Source organism: Procambarus clarkii, chromosome 7, assembly GCF_040958095.1.
Source record: "Procambarus clarkii isolate CNS0578487 chromosome 7, FALCON_Pclarkii_2.0, whole genome shotgun sequence".
Taxonomy (NCBI): Eukaryota; Metazoa; Arthropoda; class Malacostraca; order Decapoda; family Cambaridae; genus Procambarus; species Procambarus clarkii.
Genome location: NC_091156.1, coordinates 5632874 through 5652188, shown reverse-complemented (window position 1 = coordinate 5652188; position 19315 = coordinate 5632874). Strand labels below are relative to the sequence as shown.

The 19315-nt window shown below is 42.5% G+C and overlaps 2 protein-coding genes across 2 annotated transcripts; both read left to right on the top strand.

The window, feature by feature from the left end:
• The first annotated feature begins 8056 nt into the window (after positions 1-8056).
• LOC138357534 (dynein heavy chain-like) lies at positions 8057-9022 on the top strand. The gene has a single exon (XM_069314405.1). It carries the CDS (start codon positions 8057-8059, stop codon positions 9020-9022), a length of 966 nt encoding a protein of 321 aa, XP_069170506.1.
• Positions 9023-10478: 1456 nt separating this feature from the next.
• LOC138357525 (zinc finger CCHC domain-containing protein 10-like) lies at positions 10479-18852 on the top strand. Its single transcript, XM_069314394.1, has 3 exons — positions 10479-10630; positions 13153-13390; positions 18763-18852. The coding sequence occupies exons 1-3, from the start codon at positions 10479-10481 to the stop codon at positions 18850-18852; spliced, it is 480 nt and encodes a 159-aa protein (XP_069170495.1).
• The last annotated feature ends 463 nt before the right edge of the window (positions 18853-19315 follow it).

The following is a 19315-nucleotide window of genomic DNA, read 5'->3' as shown; positions in this document are numbered from 1 at the left end:
CCTCCTCATCTTCGCCTCCATCTTCACCTACTCCCTCATCTTAAATTTTGCCAAACAGGTGTACACCCCAAACTTTCCCACAATTTTAAGCAAGCATTCTCCTTTGCCCGAAACGCTGCGCGTAATAGCGGCTTTAGAAGACTGTAATTACCATTTTAGGTATCCTCACATTCCCAATGTACGTTCTTGTATATGCATAAATAAATAAATAAATAAATAAATAAATAAATAAATAAATAAATAAATAAATAAATAAATAAAGTGTTCACCCAACACATGCACACTCTCCCAGGTACAGGTACACTAAACACCTACACGCTGCCACAAGTTTATGTATAGCTAACACTCTCCACCATACTTACACTCCCTCACAGTCATGTCTATTCAAGCCTTCCCTCCATCAGTTACGTCAACACCACCACCATCACCACCCACCACCACGGAACAACACCACCACCACCAAGCACAACCGAATAAATCACCACAACAAAACACAAGGCAACCCTTAATACCAACGCCAACCACCACCACCACCCCCACCAAACAGTACTACCACCCTGGATTACCACACATCCATCCCAACAACAACACACGACCCCCCATCTCAACACCCCTCCTCAACACAACCCTGATCAGTTCCCCACCATTAGGGGCTGACGCTCACAATAGAGTTGTCAAGAGGTGGTAACACACCGATATGCTTGCTGCGCGTGTACACGAGTGCTGTAACCATCACAGATGAAGGAGGGGGAAGCAGTGCACGACCATCAGATAACTGCAGAACTTAACAATCAATCAGATTTCAGGATTCATCAATCATTTACGCATCGACTTACGAAACCTCTTTATCTTTCCTCAATCACGGCATGTTTGTTTACATATATTAAACAGTTATGGAGTTCCATAGCACTACGACAGTTTATAACAATCGTTATAAGGTTTGCCACCTATGTGTTGTGTAGCTCGTAAATTGTTCAATAAATGTAAACTAAACCACAATAATTGTTGAGAGATTTACAGGTTTCGTAAGAGCTTTACAAATCCTGTCCCAGGTAGACACGGGCGTAGATAAATACGTATTAACCAGTCATTTGCACACAGTGATTGTTAAAGGTATTTTGGAGATTGGACAACATGGAGACAAATTATTTGTTGCTTGTATTTGCGTGAAAATATTTCCACGTAGGGTTTTTTGTGCATTTTTGAGGATTTTTGCTTGCGTGCTTGTGTCCACGGGGAGCGTGCGAGAGTGAAAAATAGGTGTGCGTGCGTGCGTGCGTGCGTGAGTGTGTGTGTGTGTGTGTGTGTGTGTGTGTGTGTGTGTGTGTGTGTGTGTGTGTGTGTGTGTGTGTGTGTGTGTGTGTGTGTGTGTGTGTGTGTGTGTGTGTTTACTCGTAAATACAAAGCCTACATTGATCAATATAAGTAATACGGTAACATAGCTTCACAACACATACGTAAAATGGTATATCCGCGCATAATGCATTCTGAGTGTGGTATATCCAGCAACCAGTTGGTTATACTTCATGAAATGGTAGATTAATAGCTCAATGAGTCATGATGAGTATAATACTATCCGCGATATAAGTATGGCACCATGATATACCCCCGCCAGTTGGATATACATCACAGCATATTGGTTGTGTGGGGTAATATATGTGCGTCTTTTACGTGCATGTGTGTATGTGGGTGTGGGGGGGGGGGGTATGGCAGGATATGTGTGTGTGTGTGCACGCGAGAGAGAGTGAGAGAGAGAGAGTCTGCGTGCATACTTGCTTCTTTTCATGTATGCACGCATGCGTGCGTGCAAGCGTTCGTTGAAGCATGCGCGCGTGTGGATGTACGTGTGTATGCCCTGCCATAAAATAACATATACACACCACAAAGACACAAGGATAAACGACAATAAACTACATACAAAAAACGATAATATCATCGTTTACTCAAGCTCCAATTGCACTTAGCAATTATATGAAGCGACTCGCAGCATACTAAAGAACGAGACTTAAACTTTACTCCATTTATTTACGTTACAACCTCTATAGTGTTCATCAACGTTTTCAAATTAAACTCTCCCATCTGGAATTCTTTCATATATGATTATTTTCTTGTTCGCTTATTTACGTGGCAATTCAACTCATAGCAAAGATAATCTCAACAAACGTTCACGAGTGCAAGGAAAAGCTAGGAAGGGTAGTTTAGTGTGAGAGGAACAGGGAAGCGTAGTTCATGACGACCAAACCACACACTAGGGGACCAGAAGATGAGGAGAAGTCTCTCGGTCCGTCCTGGACCCTTATCAAGGCGATTGACTTGATAAGGGTCCATTACGGACCGAAACGTTGTCGTCTCCTCATCTTCTGGTGAGTTTGGTTGGTCATCATATCTTCAGCAACGTTATTGTCACTCGTCGTCTGAAAGAGTAGTTTAGCTTGAAGGAAGGAGTAGTTTAGTTGGGGCAGGAAGAGTTGTTTAGTGGGGTAGGAAGTAATTAGGGTTTTTATATGAAACTAAGAATTATAGTTTGGTGGATGAGGAAGTCGAAAGATTTGTTTGGCATATATAAATTGAGTTTCGGTTGACCTGATGTAGGGTGACCTGGTGTTGGGTGACCTGTTGTATAGTGACTTGGTGTAGGGTGATCTGGTGTATAGTGACCTGGTGTATAGTGACCTGGTGTATAGTGACCTGGTGTATAGTGACCTGGTGTAAGGTGTCCCCCAGCCTGCTATGACCACAAGGGAGCGAAGTGATTAATAGACACCGAGAGCACAAAAGAGAACGAGAATGAAACTAAGGTTTTAGTGGATATCAGCGATAAATAACGAGTGTAAATAAATATGAAAGGAGAGTGGATAGGTGTAAGTGGAGGGAGATTGGTCTCCCCTCCTCCCCCTACCTACTCTCTCCCTTACCATCAGAGAGAATGAACCCCCCACCCTCCCCCCCTACCTGCTCTCTAACCCTTACCACCAGTAATGTTGCAAATTTTATTGGAATTTGGCCCGTGTGTGCCAATGACATAGGGACGAAAGACACGTTTGCGACGTTCCAAAGTGAGGGACGGATTCCCCTTTTGGCGAAGAGGGGGATTAAAAAGTTCACTTAATGGATCCGAGTTCTGTTTACTCTATCGTGAAAGAGCATTCAGTCCTTCGTATCAGTGATCTATGACCCCTCCCAGTTAATACACAAAAAATAAAAGACCCGAAGGCAAGACTTTTAGATCATGTGTTTTGTGTAGTGAAAGGGTATTTGAGTTGGGTTCAACCTCTTTGCTCTTCAGGTGATGGTTATTAATACATACAATACATTTCAGTCTTCAATATTTAAATCTTGCTGTATTTGCTTTGTAGAATTTTGTTTTGTTTATTCACTAATTTACTATTTGCAAAGCCCTTAAAAGCTATCTGTACCTAAAAAAATAACAAAAGGCAAATAAAAATAAAAAACAATTGGAGTACAATACATCAGCGTTGCAACAATTTATGCTTCTTACAATATCGGGAAAAATGAAAACAGAAAAATGTTTAGTCGTGTTTACCCTGCAAATTGCCCCGGTTTCCTGGCCTTCAGTAACAGTGATTTACGCAGCGCTCTGCTTGGATTCCCGGACAGTTGGGTGACGTATTGCTCTTTGATGTAGCTCGAAATTAAAAATCATAAGTCATGCCCGACACGCTGGTTATTTGAAAGGGCTGAGAGGGGGTCGGGGGTTTGGGGGGGGGAGGAATCAGGATTTTGTGGGTGGGGGGGGGGTCGATGGAGTATGCAATATGGTGCTAGGCCTTGAGCGAGTCCGCCGTAAGGGCGAGTGAGTCATAGTTCTGGAGTGGTTGTGAGAGACTTAATGACTTGTGGTGTTAAACATTATTTTTTCTCTCATTTTTTTCTCTACTCATGCATCTCTTTGCTTTCTCCTCCCACCTTTCCCTAACCCCCTGAGTCCTCCATCACCGCTCCTCCCTCATTCTTCTCTCCTCTCTCTTAGACAAGCGTTTTCACTCTAGAGATCAATTTGCTTTGTTTCTTTTGAGTGATAAGCAAGTTTATTGTGACTGTGTATGTGTCTGGAGTAAAGACTGGGGGGGGGGGGGGGGGGAGGGTGTGTGTGTGTGTCTTTGTACATGTTCTGGAGTGTGTACCTGTGTGTATGTGTGTCTGAGGTAAATACTTGAGGGTGTGTGTGTATGTGCAAGTGTGCGTGTCTGGGCTCCAGACTGTGAGATGTCTGTGCGTGTGTGAGGTTATACCTGGGGGGGGAAGGGGGAGGGAAGGGGGAAGGGGAGGGGAGGGGAAGGGGGAAGGGGAGAGGAGGGGAGAGGAGGGGAGGGGAGGGGGGAGGGAAGGGGAGGGGAGGAAGAATTTTGGGCTTGCTGCTAAAAAGACCGATGGCCAGACTCGAGGGATTACGTTGTAAAGCGGACACCCCGCGCGACTCTAATATTTACGTATGCAAATGTTGCCTTGGATCCGCGCTAGTGTTTGTGTTTGTTCTGTGTTTAGGACTGAGGGTAATGTGAACCTGTGTGTGTGTTTATGCCCATGTGCAACTTGTGTGTGTTTGTGTGTGTGTGTGTGTGTATGTGTGTGTGTGTGTGTGTGTGTGTGTGTGTGTGTGTGTGTGTGTGTGTGTGTGTGTGTGTGTGTGTGTGTGTGTGTGTGTGCTTTGATACATGTGTGCAAGTACGCTGGAATGTAGTAGCTAATGTGTGTATATATATATATATATATATATATATATATATATATATATATATATATATATATATATATATATATATATATATATATGTATATATATATATATATATATATATATATATATATATATATATATATGTATATATATATATATATTTACAAGTGTGTGTGTGTGTGTGTATGTGTGCGTGCGTGCGTCTGTGTGCGTGTCCCACACACAAGACCACATATAAGAGAGCTTATAGATGACAAGTTTTCTAGTATACACAAAATACACACACTGTATACCAAGCATATCTTCTCAAATCTCCGATACATATTCATCACATTCAACGAATTTTTCCATAAATTTTTTCACCCAGATACATCTTTTAAAAGCCCTCAATTCGTCTTCTTAAATATCAGGAGGGTGGTATGGAGGCATTTCCATAATGATATATATACAAAACTTGGCCTTATTAATGCCTATAAGAGCCTCCCCTCACGTAACACATTGATCATCATTCATCTCGCAATTTTGGTGAGGTTTTCCATCACAACGCTTGCCTGAATATTGCTCGATATATCAACCATTTTGGGGGGGCCTCACGCAGTTTGGGCAACACCAGTGCAACCAACACACACGCTCCCCCCTCCCCCCACCACCCGTCACCCATTCCGACGCTGCCACCCCCTCCCCATGCCAGCACCAGACCCCCCACCCCTAATCCCCCCTATGTGCCAACACCACCTACTCCAGCGCCTTCCAAGAGACCTTCTTCCCACACCCGGGTCGTCGGGGCTCCCACTTGGCGCACTCTCTTTTTCCCGCCTGGATAAAACGCCCAGCATGGCCACCCTTCCCAAATACCCTCCAGATGCGTCTCGCCAAAATAGCCAATGCGGTGATAAATAGTCAAGGTTGGCACCACTGGCGGGGCTGGTTCTAGGTGTTCAATATGCGAGTTGTGCCGTGGGGCCGCTCCACTATATACTCTCTCTCTCTCTCTCTCTCTCTCTCTCTCTCTCTCTCTCTCTCTCTCTCTCTCTCTCTCTCTCTCTCTCTCTCTCTCTCTCTCTCTCTCTCTCTCTCTCTCTTTCAGGGACCATTAATGGGCCAATAGAAGGCAGCAATATCATGAATGGTACCATGCATAGGCCTCAGAGGTCCAGTGTAGACGGGAAAATCAGAGGATGAAAAGGTTGTACAGGTAGGTGGGTTAGTTTGACGACAGGACAGGAAGGAAGAGGGGCAAAGAGGGGCAAGGAGGGGCAGGTAGAGGGTAAAGCGAATTGACTGGTTGATAGAGGGGAAAGGAGGAATAAAGGGGTAATGAGTGGCAGAGGGGCATGGATGGGTAGAAAGGCCAGGAAGAGTAGAGGGGCAATTAAGGGTAGAGGGGCAAGGAGGGGGGTAGTCAGAGTGGCTGATAGAGGATGAATGGAAGGAGAGGTGAGGGGAAAAGGAAGCTAAAGCACTGAACAACAAAGCATATTTCCCTAAAAAGTGCTCATGAGAAACTTTATTAATGACTCGAGGGTGGAGTCGTGGGCGTAAAGTTAGCCCTTAATACACACGCAAAAACAAAACTCAAATACAGAGTGCTTACTCTGCTTACATGAAGAGACGGAGGATGGAAGGGAAAGAGTGTAGATGGTGAGAGGGAAGAGGAGAGAGGTGGGGGGGGGGGGGGGGAAAGATAGTAGTTTGGGGTGGGAGGATGGGGGAGGGGGGGAGGCTAATGACTTCTCTACTACAATCACCACCAACACAACTATCTCCTCTACTACCACAGTCAATACCAGCATTAACACCACCAACATCACTACCAGTCAACTCCACCTCTGACAACACCCCCACAACCACCACTACCACCACCACCCACACAACCACACACCGTCTGAAAGCTAATGAATAAGGCTATAGATCATACCTATATGACTTAATTACTCATCCATTGTGTTGGAAAACGAGAAATTAATCAAATCAACCACCTCCTCCCTTTTTGGGGGCATTGAAAAAAATAGACAGAGGAAAAAATATGTGTTCTCTGAGATGACGCATTGTAGGTGATCAATCAGGGGATATGGTGGCTTTTGGACCGCTCATCAGAGTGATATTGTGTGTGTGTGTGTGTGTGTGTGTGTGTGTGTGTGTGTGTGTGTGTGTGTGTGTGTGTGTGTGTGTGTGTGTGTGTGTGTGTGTGTGTGTGTGTGTGTACTCACCTAGTTGTACTCACCTAGTTAAGTTTGCGGAGGTTGAGCTCTGGCTCTTTGGTCCCGCCTCTAAACTGTTTCTACTACTACTTTTTTTTCCACACCACACACACACACACATACCCCAGGAAACAGCCCGTGACAGCTGACTAACTCTCAGGTACCTATTTACTCCTAGGTAACAGGGGCATATGGTGAAAGAAGCTCTGCCCATCGTTTCTCGCCGGCGCCCGAGATCGAACTTGGGACCACAGGATCACGTGTACAGCCAGCTGTCCGCTCGGCCACCGGCTCCCCCGGTGTGTGTGTGTGTGTGTGTGTGTGTGTGTGTGTGTGTGTGTGTGTGTGTGTGTGTGTGTGTGTGTGTGTGTGTGTGTGTGTGTGTGTGTTTAAGGATCTTCACTACCAACAAACAATTCCAGCTATGTCCCCACCGGCCGTCACGTCTCTTCATCACCACGATCACCACGAGGATGAAAATTACACTTCAGCCCCTAACAAGAGCCAGGTAGAACAAACCCGCTAACAATTGAGCTCTAACAACAGCAAGGTAAATTAAATCCCCTCAACACTTCAGCACTAATAAGAGCCAGGCAGAGCAATTCAGCCCCAAAGCCACACATTTCTTTCTCTATCAAACTTTACAAAAGCCGTTCATGTATCGTGGACAATATGTACAGAGAAACTGCGTCCACCAGATGAAGACACTACAGTGAGATCCTATTTAGTCAACTATTTAATCAAAATAGTATGTACTGTTAGACTTCCCCACTCAATAATAATATGCTAACGTTTTGTTTCACTGTATTTGACCAAATGACATTCCCCCCCCCCCCCCGAAAAAAAATCAACTGTAACTAAGCAAATCACTTTGTTTCACCAATTATTATTGATATTATCCTTCATTATCAAGAGTTATCACATTGTTTCACTAATTATCCCTTTTTATGTTATGAACTATCACTTTTTTCACGAATTCTTCTTCTTATGATTCCTTATTATTATTGATTATCACGTTGTATCCAGGTATTATCACTCTAGATTATCACATTGCTTTTAACATCACTGTGGATTATCCATAATAAATTGATATAATATATTTTTCACTCAATATGTAAATTAAACATTTTATTTAGCCTTCCCGTGATTTATCACTATGTATCACCTTAATGGTTTATCACTTGTTATGTATCACATTAGCGGGTTTATAACTCTTATATGTCACATCCTTGGTTTATCACTGTGTCACATCCTTGGTTTATCACTGTGTCACATCCTTGGTTTATCACTGTGTCACATCCTTGGTTTATCACTGTGTCACATCCTTGGTTTATCACTGTGTCACATCCTTGGTTTATCACTGTGTCACATCCTTGGTTTATCACTGTGTCACATCCTTGGTTTATCACTGTGTCACATCCTTCGTTTATCACTGTGTCACATCCTTGGTTTATCACTGTGTCACATCCTTGGTTTATCACTGTGTCACATCATTGGTTTATCACTGTGTCACATCCTTGGTTTATCACTGTGTCACATCCTTGGTTTATCACTGTGTCACATCCTTGGTTTATCACTGTGTCACATCCTTGGTTTATCACTGTGTCACATCCTTGGTTTATCACTGTGTCACATCCTTGGTTTATCACTGTGTCACATCCTTGGTTTATCACTGTGTCACATCCTTGGTTTATCACTGTGTCACATCCTTGGTTTATCACTGTGTCACATCCTTGGTTTATCTCTGTGTCACATCCTTCGTTTATCACTGTGTCACATCCTTGGTTTATCACTGTGTCACATCCTTGGTTTATCACTGTGTCACATCATTGGTTTATCACTGTGTCACATCCTTGGTTTATCACTGTGTCACATCCTTGGTTTATCACTGTGTCACATCCTTGGTTTATCACTGTGTCACATCCTTGGTTTATCACTGTGTCACATCCTTGGTTTATCACTGTGTCACATCCTTGGTTTATCACTGGGGCACATCCTCTTTTTATCAGTGTCACATCCCCTTTTTATCACTGTATCACATCCTCATTTTATCACTGTGTCACGTACTCTTTTATCACTGTGTCACATACTCTTTTTATCACTGTGTCACATTCTCGGTTAATAACTTCTAATTATGATATCCGGGAATTAAAATCCCTCCTTATGTATCCTCTCCATTGTATTACAGCCTACTACGTGTCTCTACAAACCCTCATTGATCACACGTTTCATAATTCTTTGGTTGTCATCACGTGTCGATATACACATACGAATCACAGAAGCAGTCCAGGTCATGGGAAATATCGGTTCGCTGTTCCTAAGGAAAGGCACATTCAGGAATTACAATTCTTTGCCTATATCACCACCCTGCAAACACAAACCGAAACTGTCTCTATCTTCCGCTTGTTACAACTTGTAATAAAGTTGTTACATCTTGGCTTAACGTGTTTATGACGTATTAGAACGTTGTTACAACTTGTTATATTGGTTGTTTTAACTGGTTAGGAGGTGTTAAAACTTGTTCGAACGTTGTACCAACGTCGTAGTTTCGGTGTGTGTTTGGCGGGCACCACGTATTAATGTGTTATTATTAACTCTGTATTCCTTCGAAATGTCGTAGGATACGGGCATGAATGTATGAATTAATACGTGAATGAATTAAGCACTGAAATTTGACTTGTTCAGTTCGTTGCTAATTAAAGTTTTCTGAAGAAAATTTTCACTGTTTTTATACACTTTTTCCAAGTAATTTTGCTTTCCATTTCGGCCCAGAAAATTAATTATTTGCTGACTAAAAAAAAAAAGAGTGAAAGGGCTGGAAAACCAATACAGTTATGTACAAGATTTACCAACGAACAAAATACAGTTAAGTGCAAACAGCCAACTTATACAAAAACAAGAAGATTAACATAAACAACATCAACAACAACAGAGATTTCCATGTAATTTTGTGCACAAAATTAACACCTAACATCCTTAACCTTTACCGGAGCCTATGATGAAGAGAGGTGCCACATATTAAAATAGACAGAACAAGTATATATACATAGCCTAAAGTATGTGAAAAATATTCATACTTTCAAAGTTAGGTATTTTTCCGGGAAGAGCTCGAGTAGTTTAGAAAAGTTCCATGGAGGGGGGGGGGGGGGGTTGAGGAACTTTGGGTAAATTACGACATTATCGTAGGATTAAAATTTTGAGAGAGAGAGAGAGAGAGAGAGAGAGAGAGAGAGAGAGAGAGAGAGAGAGAGAGAGAGAGAGAGAGAGAGAGAGAGAGAGAGAGAGAGAGAGAGAGAGAGAGAGCAAGAGAGAGAGAGAGAGAGAGAGAGAGAGAGAGAGAGAGAGAGAGAGAGAGAGAGAGAGAGAGAGAGAGAGAGAGAGAGAGAGAGAGAGAGAGAGAGAGAGAGAGAGAGAGAGAGAGAGAGACGATGATCATTTTCAATAAATTTATATTAAAATAAAAATAATAATCAGTGCAGCAAGATATATACAAAAACTTACGACATTCAGTCTGGAATATATAGAAGGTGAATATAATAAATAACGTAAACGTGTAAAAGAAGGTAAGAAGAGGAAGAATGTACATGATTATAAAGAATAAGAGGAACAGGTGGAATAGTGTAAGCAACACCAACACAATCATAAAGAAGAAGAAGAAGAAGAAGAAGAAGAAGAAGAAGAAGAAGAAGAAGCACCTTATGCATATAAAAAGGCCAAGGAAAAAAAAATAGTGATAAGACAAACACAAAATCAACTGTACTGCCATCCCAGGCAGAGTTCCCAGTACGTCATTCCCAACAACAGACTGTGTAAAGAAAGTTTGGTGTTGATATTGCAAAGGAAAATATGGCAAGACATACGAGGCAGTGTGAGTCATGAGGTATTCGGATAAACGGTGTGTGTGAATTAACGTGGGTGCAGATTAACATGGGGGGGCGTAGGGATGAATATAAAAGGTCTAAAGTGAGTGTTTGGGTGATGATCTATGGCTCCCAGGATGTTGCTAGCAGCCTACAACAATCAACAGAAAAATATTATATGTTCCTTAGAATTTTTTTTTTAACCCATTTAAATGATTGTTTGCTTTGGTGTTTTGCTGGTTCTCTGTTTTTTTTTAGCTCGTGTTCATTTTTATTGTTATGTCTAGTTTTCTTGAAGTTCCTTGTGTTAAATATTTCATTGTTAGTTTATCTCTAGTTATCTAGTGCATTGGGTAGTTTGTTTTCTTATATATGTTAGCTATTTTCTATCTCTAGTTTTTCTCTCTCTGTAACTTTATTTATCCCTAGGTTTGCATGCGTCTCCTTTCTTAGTTCTACTCCTAAAATTCTTCCTATCCCTTGCTCTCAGTTTCTTCTCCAAGTTATCACCATTGTCAGAAGTATCACAATCACCACCACAACCAATATTGTCATGATTACCACAACCAACTCCACGACCACCATTGTATCAATTACCAAAACTACCACTACAGCCACCATTATCAGAAGTACCACAATCACCATTGTCACAAGTTGATTAACAGTTGAGAGATGGGACCAAAGAGCCAGAGCTCAACCCCCGCAAGCACAAGTAGGTGACTGGGATCCGCGTTTAGTAAACAAATAAACCCCTTTAAATACTGATGTTTATGACTATATTAGAGCCAGAAATATTAGGGTTAATATATTAAGGGAACTAAACCTCTCAATCTGTGGAGATATGGATATGAACAAAGGCGGATATGATTACTACATACAAGATACCGAAGGAAACAGATAAAGTTGACAAGGGCAGCCAATGAAAATAAAAGTAGGACAAGAGAGCATTAATAGAAGCAGGAATCGCAAATGAGATCAAGAAATAAAATGACCTCCTCTACAGTTGCTCCTTGTACAGGCAGTCAACAAGTGAAATGTGCTGAAAGAAGTCGAGGAAGCCACCTCTGCCAATACCTAAATGCAATAATTGAAATAGCAGGAAAGTTAAAATACAATGCAACAGGTCTAAGAGGCGGGGCATAAAAAGATAGGCATTACCAAACCGTAACCACTTTTATTGTAGATAACATTGCTAGGTAAACACGACCTCAACAACCACAAGCACCACTACCGTCGCCAACATCCTTACAAGCACCACAACCAACTGAGGTTATGGTGCTACCCCCTGCTTCTACCACCACAACCACCACACCACCACAACAGACCCCCTCCCCCACGCCCACTGTCGTTGGCCAAATCTGTGTAGGGAAATGGATGGAGTGAAGTAATGGGCCATAAATCCTCTCTGGTCTGAAATAAAAACCTTTAGTTTCCTTGGTTTGGTTCTACTGTAGAAGCCTGGTTACGATCTGAGAAAATTTTGAGAACATAAGTCAAAGTGAAGAGCCTGTCAGAGCACTCAAGGCTCACCGATACAGGCAGCTTCAGAGTCGTCCTCTGCCGCTCCTAAGACACTTCAAAGCCTTCGAGAGTGTGTCCTTAATTTCTCCTCCCAAGTGCAAACCGCTCGTAAATATTGATACAAGAAATTTAAAAAAAAATAGGGCATGAAGATTCTTAAGAGAACAGGAAGATAATTTTCTTTTAATACTTCAACATCAAGATAGTTTTACCACCACTGTGGCTAGCCAATTATCAACGAGATCGTTAAGTATGCAACGTTGCCCTAACCTTGAGGATCTAGAATCTCCGGAAATCTGCTGTAAACAATCGTACTTAGAAACACGGACGTTTGATCCCTCTGACGTAATTGGTGGTGAATTAAATTGTTCATTTAAGCGGACGAGTTCACTCGAAAATTATCTTCTCAATTTTGTGTTTGCTACACAAAGTCCTTCCCACTTTTTAGCTATGTCCTGCCAGCAAGGATATTAATGAAGGTTTATTAAAATGGTTAAGCTATTTATGGACGTTAATGTAACCTGTAAAATGATATTGTTGACGAGCTACACAAACAGGATGTAGCGGCATCTGTCTTCGGATGGCATCCACTCGGGAAAGTTCTGGTCAAGACGTTTGCTGGATATATTTCCCCCCAGCTGGTTATATAATGGTTTGTGGGGGGAAGCAGTGCGTGGTGGAGGCAGCAGCAGCAGCAGTTGCTGAAGGAGGTGGAATTGCGATATCAGAAGCGGTTGTATGAAAGGGAGGAACATACGTAGTTTCAATAGAAAATATGCAGCACCACCAGCAGATTTCTTCAACACCATCAGTAATTTTAAAATACTACAAGTTTTTGAAACACCACAAGCAGTTACAACAATTCCACTAGCTGTTGCACCGACGCCAGCAGCAGCAGTTGTAACAACACCAGCAGCAGCTTCAACAATCCCAGCAGTAGCTTTAACAACCCCAGCAGTAGCTTTAACAACCCCAGCAGTAGCTTCAATAACCCCAGCAGTAGCTTTAACAACCCCAGCAGTAGCTTCAATAACCCCAGCAGTAGCTTTAACAACCCAAGCAGTAGCTTCAATAACCCCAGCAGCAGTTTTTACAACCCCAACAGCAGGGTAACAACACCAGCAGCAGTTAGTACAGCAGTGCCACTTGCATCAGCAGGAGGCTCGGGAGCTGAAAGTCATCCATTACAAGCATTCAGAAGTATCCTGTTCTAAATTAATGCCCATCCCACCCTGTAAATCGTGGCCGTGGACAAAAACACCAGACACCCGAGGAATACAGTCTTTGTTAGGCACTGAGGAACCTCTGATTTACCGCCCTCAGCCCACACCTGCCTGCTGACGCAGGGGCCGAAGGCTTGGCGCTCTCCACTTCAGAAGCACTTAGCCAATAGCGTCTGAAGGATTACCAGTGGGGAGACTAATACGGTTAGCTTTAAAAATCTCTCAAGGAACATCTCTCAAGAGGTTGTGGTTCCACTGGCATCAGTGGAACCATCACATGTACGTCAGTCGGAATTCTCGTCTTAAACTGTTTACGTTAAATGCTCAAGTTTACTGCAGATTTAATTATCGACTGAAAATTATGCTGTATGATACAAAGGACCAATCAGACCTAATAAAATCAAAACGAATCAGATATAATATCATTAAGGACCAGTAAGACGATACCATTAAGGAATAATCAGAAACGCTTTTACTAATTTGACCTGATTCAATTTCTAGCCAGTCATTCAACCATGTTTGACATTTCATTTACCAAGTGGTCAGTCCTTTGATCTGAGATCCCCTTTCCCCAACTTATTATACAGATGTTTAAATAATCATATATTCCGGTCCATTTAATGACTAATCGGATAAGTAGGCACACACACACACACACACACACACATATATATATATATATATATATATATATATATATATATATATATGTCGTACCTAATAGCCAGAACGCACTTCTCAGCCTACTATTCAAGGCCCGATTTGCCTAATAAGCCAAGTTTTCATGAATTAATGTTTTTTCGTCTACCTAACCTACCTAACCTAACCTAACCTAGCTTTTTTTGGCTACCTAACCTAACCTTACCTATAAATATAGGTTAGGTTACGTTAGGTAGGGTTGGTTAGGTTCGGTCATATATCTACGTTAATTTTAACTCCAATAAAAAAAAATTGACCTCATACGTAGAGAAAAGGGTTGCTTTATCATTTCATAAGAAAAAAATTATAGTAAATATATTAATTCAGGAAAACTTGGCTTATTAGGCAAATCGGGCCTTGAATAGTAGGCTGAGAAGTGAGTTCTGGCTACTAGGTACGACATATATATATATATATATATATATATATATATATATATATATATATATATATATATGTGTGTGTGTGTGTGTGCGCGCATACTAGTGTATAAATATACTTACAGGGTGTCAGGAAAATGCACACAGGGCGCTCGCATATGCGCGCACACACATATACACACATACACGCACACACACACACACACACACACACACACACACACACACACACACACACACACACACACACACACACACACACACACACACACACACACACACACACAGTCCAAAGGTATGCTACTAGACTAGTCCCAGAACTAAGAGGCATGAGTTATGAGGAAAGGCTGCGGGAAATGCACCTCACGACACTGGAAGACAGAAGAGTAAGGGGGGACATGATCACAACCTACAAAATCCTCAGGGGAATCGACCGGGTAAACAAGGACGAACTTTTCAACACTGGTGGGACGCGAACAAGGGGACACAGGTGGAAGCTGAGTACCCAAATGAGCCACAGAGACGTTAGAAAGAACTTTTTCAGTGTCAGAGTAGTTAGCAAATGGAATGCATTAGGAAGTGATGTGGTGGAGGCTGACTCCATTCACAGTTTCAAATGTAGATATGATAGAGCCCAATAGGCTCAGGAATCTGTACACCAGTTGATTGACGGTTGAGAGGCGGGACCAAAGAGCCAGAGCTCAACCCCCGCAAGCACAATTAGGTGAGTACAATTAGGTGAGTACACACACACAATTAGGCAATTAGGTGAGTACACACACACACACACGCGCACACACTGGGGGTCTGGTAGCTGAATGGACTGCACGCAGGACTTGTTATCCTGTGGCCCAGGTTCGACTCCCAGCGCCGACAGAGACAAATGGGCAGAGTTTCCTTCACCCTGATGTGCCTGTTACCTATCAATAAATAGGTACCTGAGAGTTCGACAGCTGTTACGAGCTGCTTCCTGGGTGTGTGTGTGTCGGGAGGGGGGATAGTTAATTAGTAGTTAGTAACAGTTGATTGATTGACTGTTGAGAGGCGTGCCGAAAGAGCAGAGCTCAATTCCCGCAAGAACAACTAGGTAAATACAACTAGGTTAACACAAATAGGTGAATACACACAAATTAACAGCGCACAGGTGGAAACTGAGTACCCAAATGAGCCACAGGGACGTTAGAAAGATTTTTTTTCAGTGTCAGAGTAGTTAACAGATGGAATGCATCAGGCAATGATGTGGTGGAGGCAGACTCTATGCACGGTTTCAAATGTAGGTATGATAGAGCCCAGTAGGCTCGGGAAGCTGTACACCAATTAATTGAACGTTGAGAGGCGGGACCAAAGAGCCAGAGCTCAATCCCCGCAAACACAACTAGGTGAATACAACTAGGTGAATTCACCACAAGAAGGCCCGCCCAAGTCTACCACACAAATCGCTTTTCCCAGTTTCTATTCGCGTCCACTACGCCAGAACACCATCGTTTTCTATATTTCAAAAAGGCCTTTATTACGCATAGAAGAGTATCCCATCTACGCTGCCCTTCATCCCTATGCCAGCGATCTATCCACGCTACTCTCAGGGACAGATAGGTTGGAGGGGGACATCAACGGACTGTGAGACGGGAAGGCGAATATGCCTCTCGGACCATGCATCAACACCCACACACACACATACATACACACACAACTGATGCCCTGTTCACCAAGTAGTAAATGGGTACCTAGGAGTTAGCTGCTGTGAGCTGCATCTTGGGAAGGTGGGTGTGTGAAAGTAAGGGAAATATATGTTTAAGACTAGAGAAAGTTAGGTAAGGAGTCAGCTCATTAGACAACCAATGGTTGAAAAGGCGGGATCCAAGAGCTAACAGCTCGATCCTGCAGGCACAGATAGAAAGAACTCATATATAAACAAATATCAGCTTCTCTCTCAATGTATAACTATAACTCAACCTACCTCTTATGAGTCAACATCCTCCTGAGTCAACTGCCTGCTATAAGTCAGCTGCCTCATATGAGTAAGCTGTCTTCAATGTCGTCTTCTATTGTCTCTGTGTCGTCTTATAGTGTCGCTGTGACGTCTTATCTTGTCTCTATGTCGTCTTCAATGTCATCTTCTATTCAATCACTATTTTCAATGTTCGTCTTCGTTGGCGGCAGCTTGCTGCTGTCATCATCGAAGCATAGATTCAGTACATCAAAACCCTGACAGGTGCATGCATATACGCATCTAAATTAAACCCCATCCTGGAGGATGGGGTTGGGGGGCTTAAGGCGCATCAACCTCAATGTATATGTACCGACCGATACGAGGAGTATACCTCTCAAAAAATATATATATATATATCCTTGTGTCCCTCATCCTGGGTTTGTATGTAGCTGTGTATATCAACGCAGTGCGAGACCCACTTACATTTCGGGCGTAAACCACTAAATATCAAATGTAAACAATCTCTAACAGCCCAATCCTCGCGTATGACAATTACGAATTAGGCTTTAATGAACCTCTTCAGTTATTACTGAGGGACAAGTGTTTTGTGTGTGTGAATGTGTGTATGGCGGGCTGATAAACCACATACCATAACCATCAATAATATTGCCTTTCACTTGAAAAAAAGTAATCGATAAAATAATCGAGACAAGATTGCACGACACGCGCGCGCGCGCGTGCGTGGTGTTTACCATTTGCGCCTACAGGATCGAGCTCTTAGCTCTTTGACCCCACCTTTCTGACCATTGCGTGTCACACTACTAATTCCCGGCCTTTTTTTCTCTATCGTATCTGCTATATATATTTCTCTCTGTGACACACACACACACACACACATACACACACACACACATATCCCTCCCCACACACACATCCCCCCCCCCACATACACATCCCCCCGAACACACACTGAACACAGCGGAAGATGACACCAGAGTGACGGCTACAGGCAATATGTGGAGGTGGACGGGGATGAAGAGATCGCTGGAGGACTTGGTCCCCCAGTTCATTACAGTATCGTAATAACGTGAAGTGGCGTCAGGGACCTCATCTCTGGCGCACACAACTGACTGCTGAGAGGAGCATCTACCTGTTGCTGGAGGCAGCCCAAGCACAGGGTAATGAATACCCTGAAAGAGATAGTAGCTTCAGTAGACTGTGAGAGATAAATAGAGACAGAGTTATACCTTCGTTGTCTGTCCGTTTACTTACTTTGACTCTGTCTTTCAGTCCATTCTCTTTTCAGTCTCTTTTCTCAGTCTCCTGAAGCTATTACATTTATCAAGCATGGTATAATGTTAGCGAAAGCTATAATTTAATTATGGTGGAGCATACATGTACCAAAATGCTTGACAATGCGTCAATGCATCTAGGATGAATGGCAAATGATATATCCCATAACATACCAGTTTCTTCTTCAGTTACACTGTCACACTCTGACAGCGTGACGCCCCAATTTAATGACACTGTCACAATATGGTGCTATAACACCATCACACTGTGCAAATATATTGCATTATAGAACGACGGCAACTTGACACACTATTACAATATGACACACCATGCAGCATATCCCATCTCAGCACCTGAGGATCATGTTGACACCGTGCTACAATTTACATATATATATTTATATATAAGCACTTCGACACCGTATCGTAATAGTGGAAAAGTATGCTTGACATCCAGGGCAATATGGCATTACTCCACCTGAACACCATTGTCATGCTACCAGCGTAACTTGAAACTCATTACATTATAGGATCGTTTTACCTTGAAACCTTGCACGGCTGTTCTACTTCAGAATCATTGCATTTCGTCAATTTCTGGAACCTGGATCCATTTGTTTTCAATCATATGGTACCGGCGTTATAATGTAATCATTCAATATTTAATAAAACCCACTAGTCTTGAAACTTTGATATTTATATATATATATTGAAGTAGCTTGGGCCCAAAAGGAAGAGTAAGGGAAGGAGAAAGGACACGGAAAGGAGAAGATGTATGAGGAGGAGGAGAAGTAGGCAGAAGGAGGAGAGGGTCGTCACTACATTCATCGATCCTGCCCCTAAATCAACGTGTAAAGAAATCCATCTCTCGGAGGGAATCGATGTTCTTGCTGCATCAGATTTGTGGCCTCGTATATTTAGTCTGTCGATTCGTATTCTGTTGTATATTGCCAATGGAAGGAGGAGGAGGAGGAGGAGGAGGAGGAGGAGGAAAAGGAGGATGAGGAGCAGCAGCAGTGGCAGCAGAAGGAGGACTCGAAGGAGGAGTAGGAAGATTAGAAGAATCAGGATCAAGAGGAGGTGGAGTATAATGAGAACATGGAAGAAAAGCAGGAAAAGGAGAAGGATGAAGAGGTAGAGAAGAAGAATAAGAAGAAATTAGAAGGATGAATATTGAGATGAATAAGAAGGAATCAAGGGGTGTGGAGAAGAAGAGCGGGAGGTAGACGGATAGCTGGAATAGGGAGGTGGGAGGGTGAGAGAGGAAGAGGGTAAGGAAGATGGAGAGAGTTATGCATCTCTCACTTGGAACAAAAAGGGAAAACAATAGATCTATCCCAAAACGTGGAATGGTATTACCGGCGTCTCTCCCATTTCTCCCTAATACAGTCCCGGGTTATTTATATAAATATTTAAATAACCAAAATTTCCTCACCAGCAACGAAGCAACAAAAATATACATTAAAAATCATGATTTTAACTGTTTGCTAAAATTTTATGCAAATATTTTCCT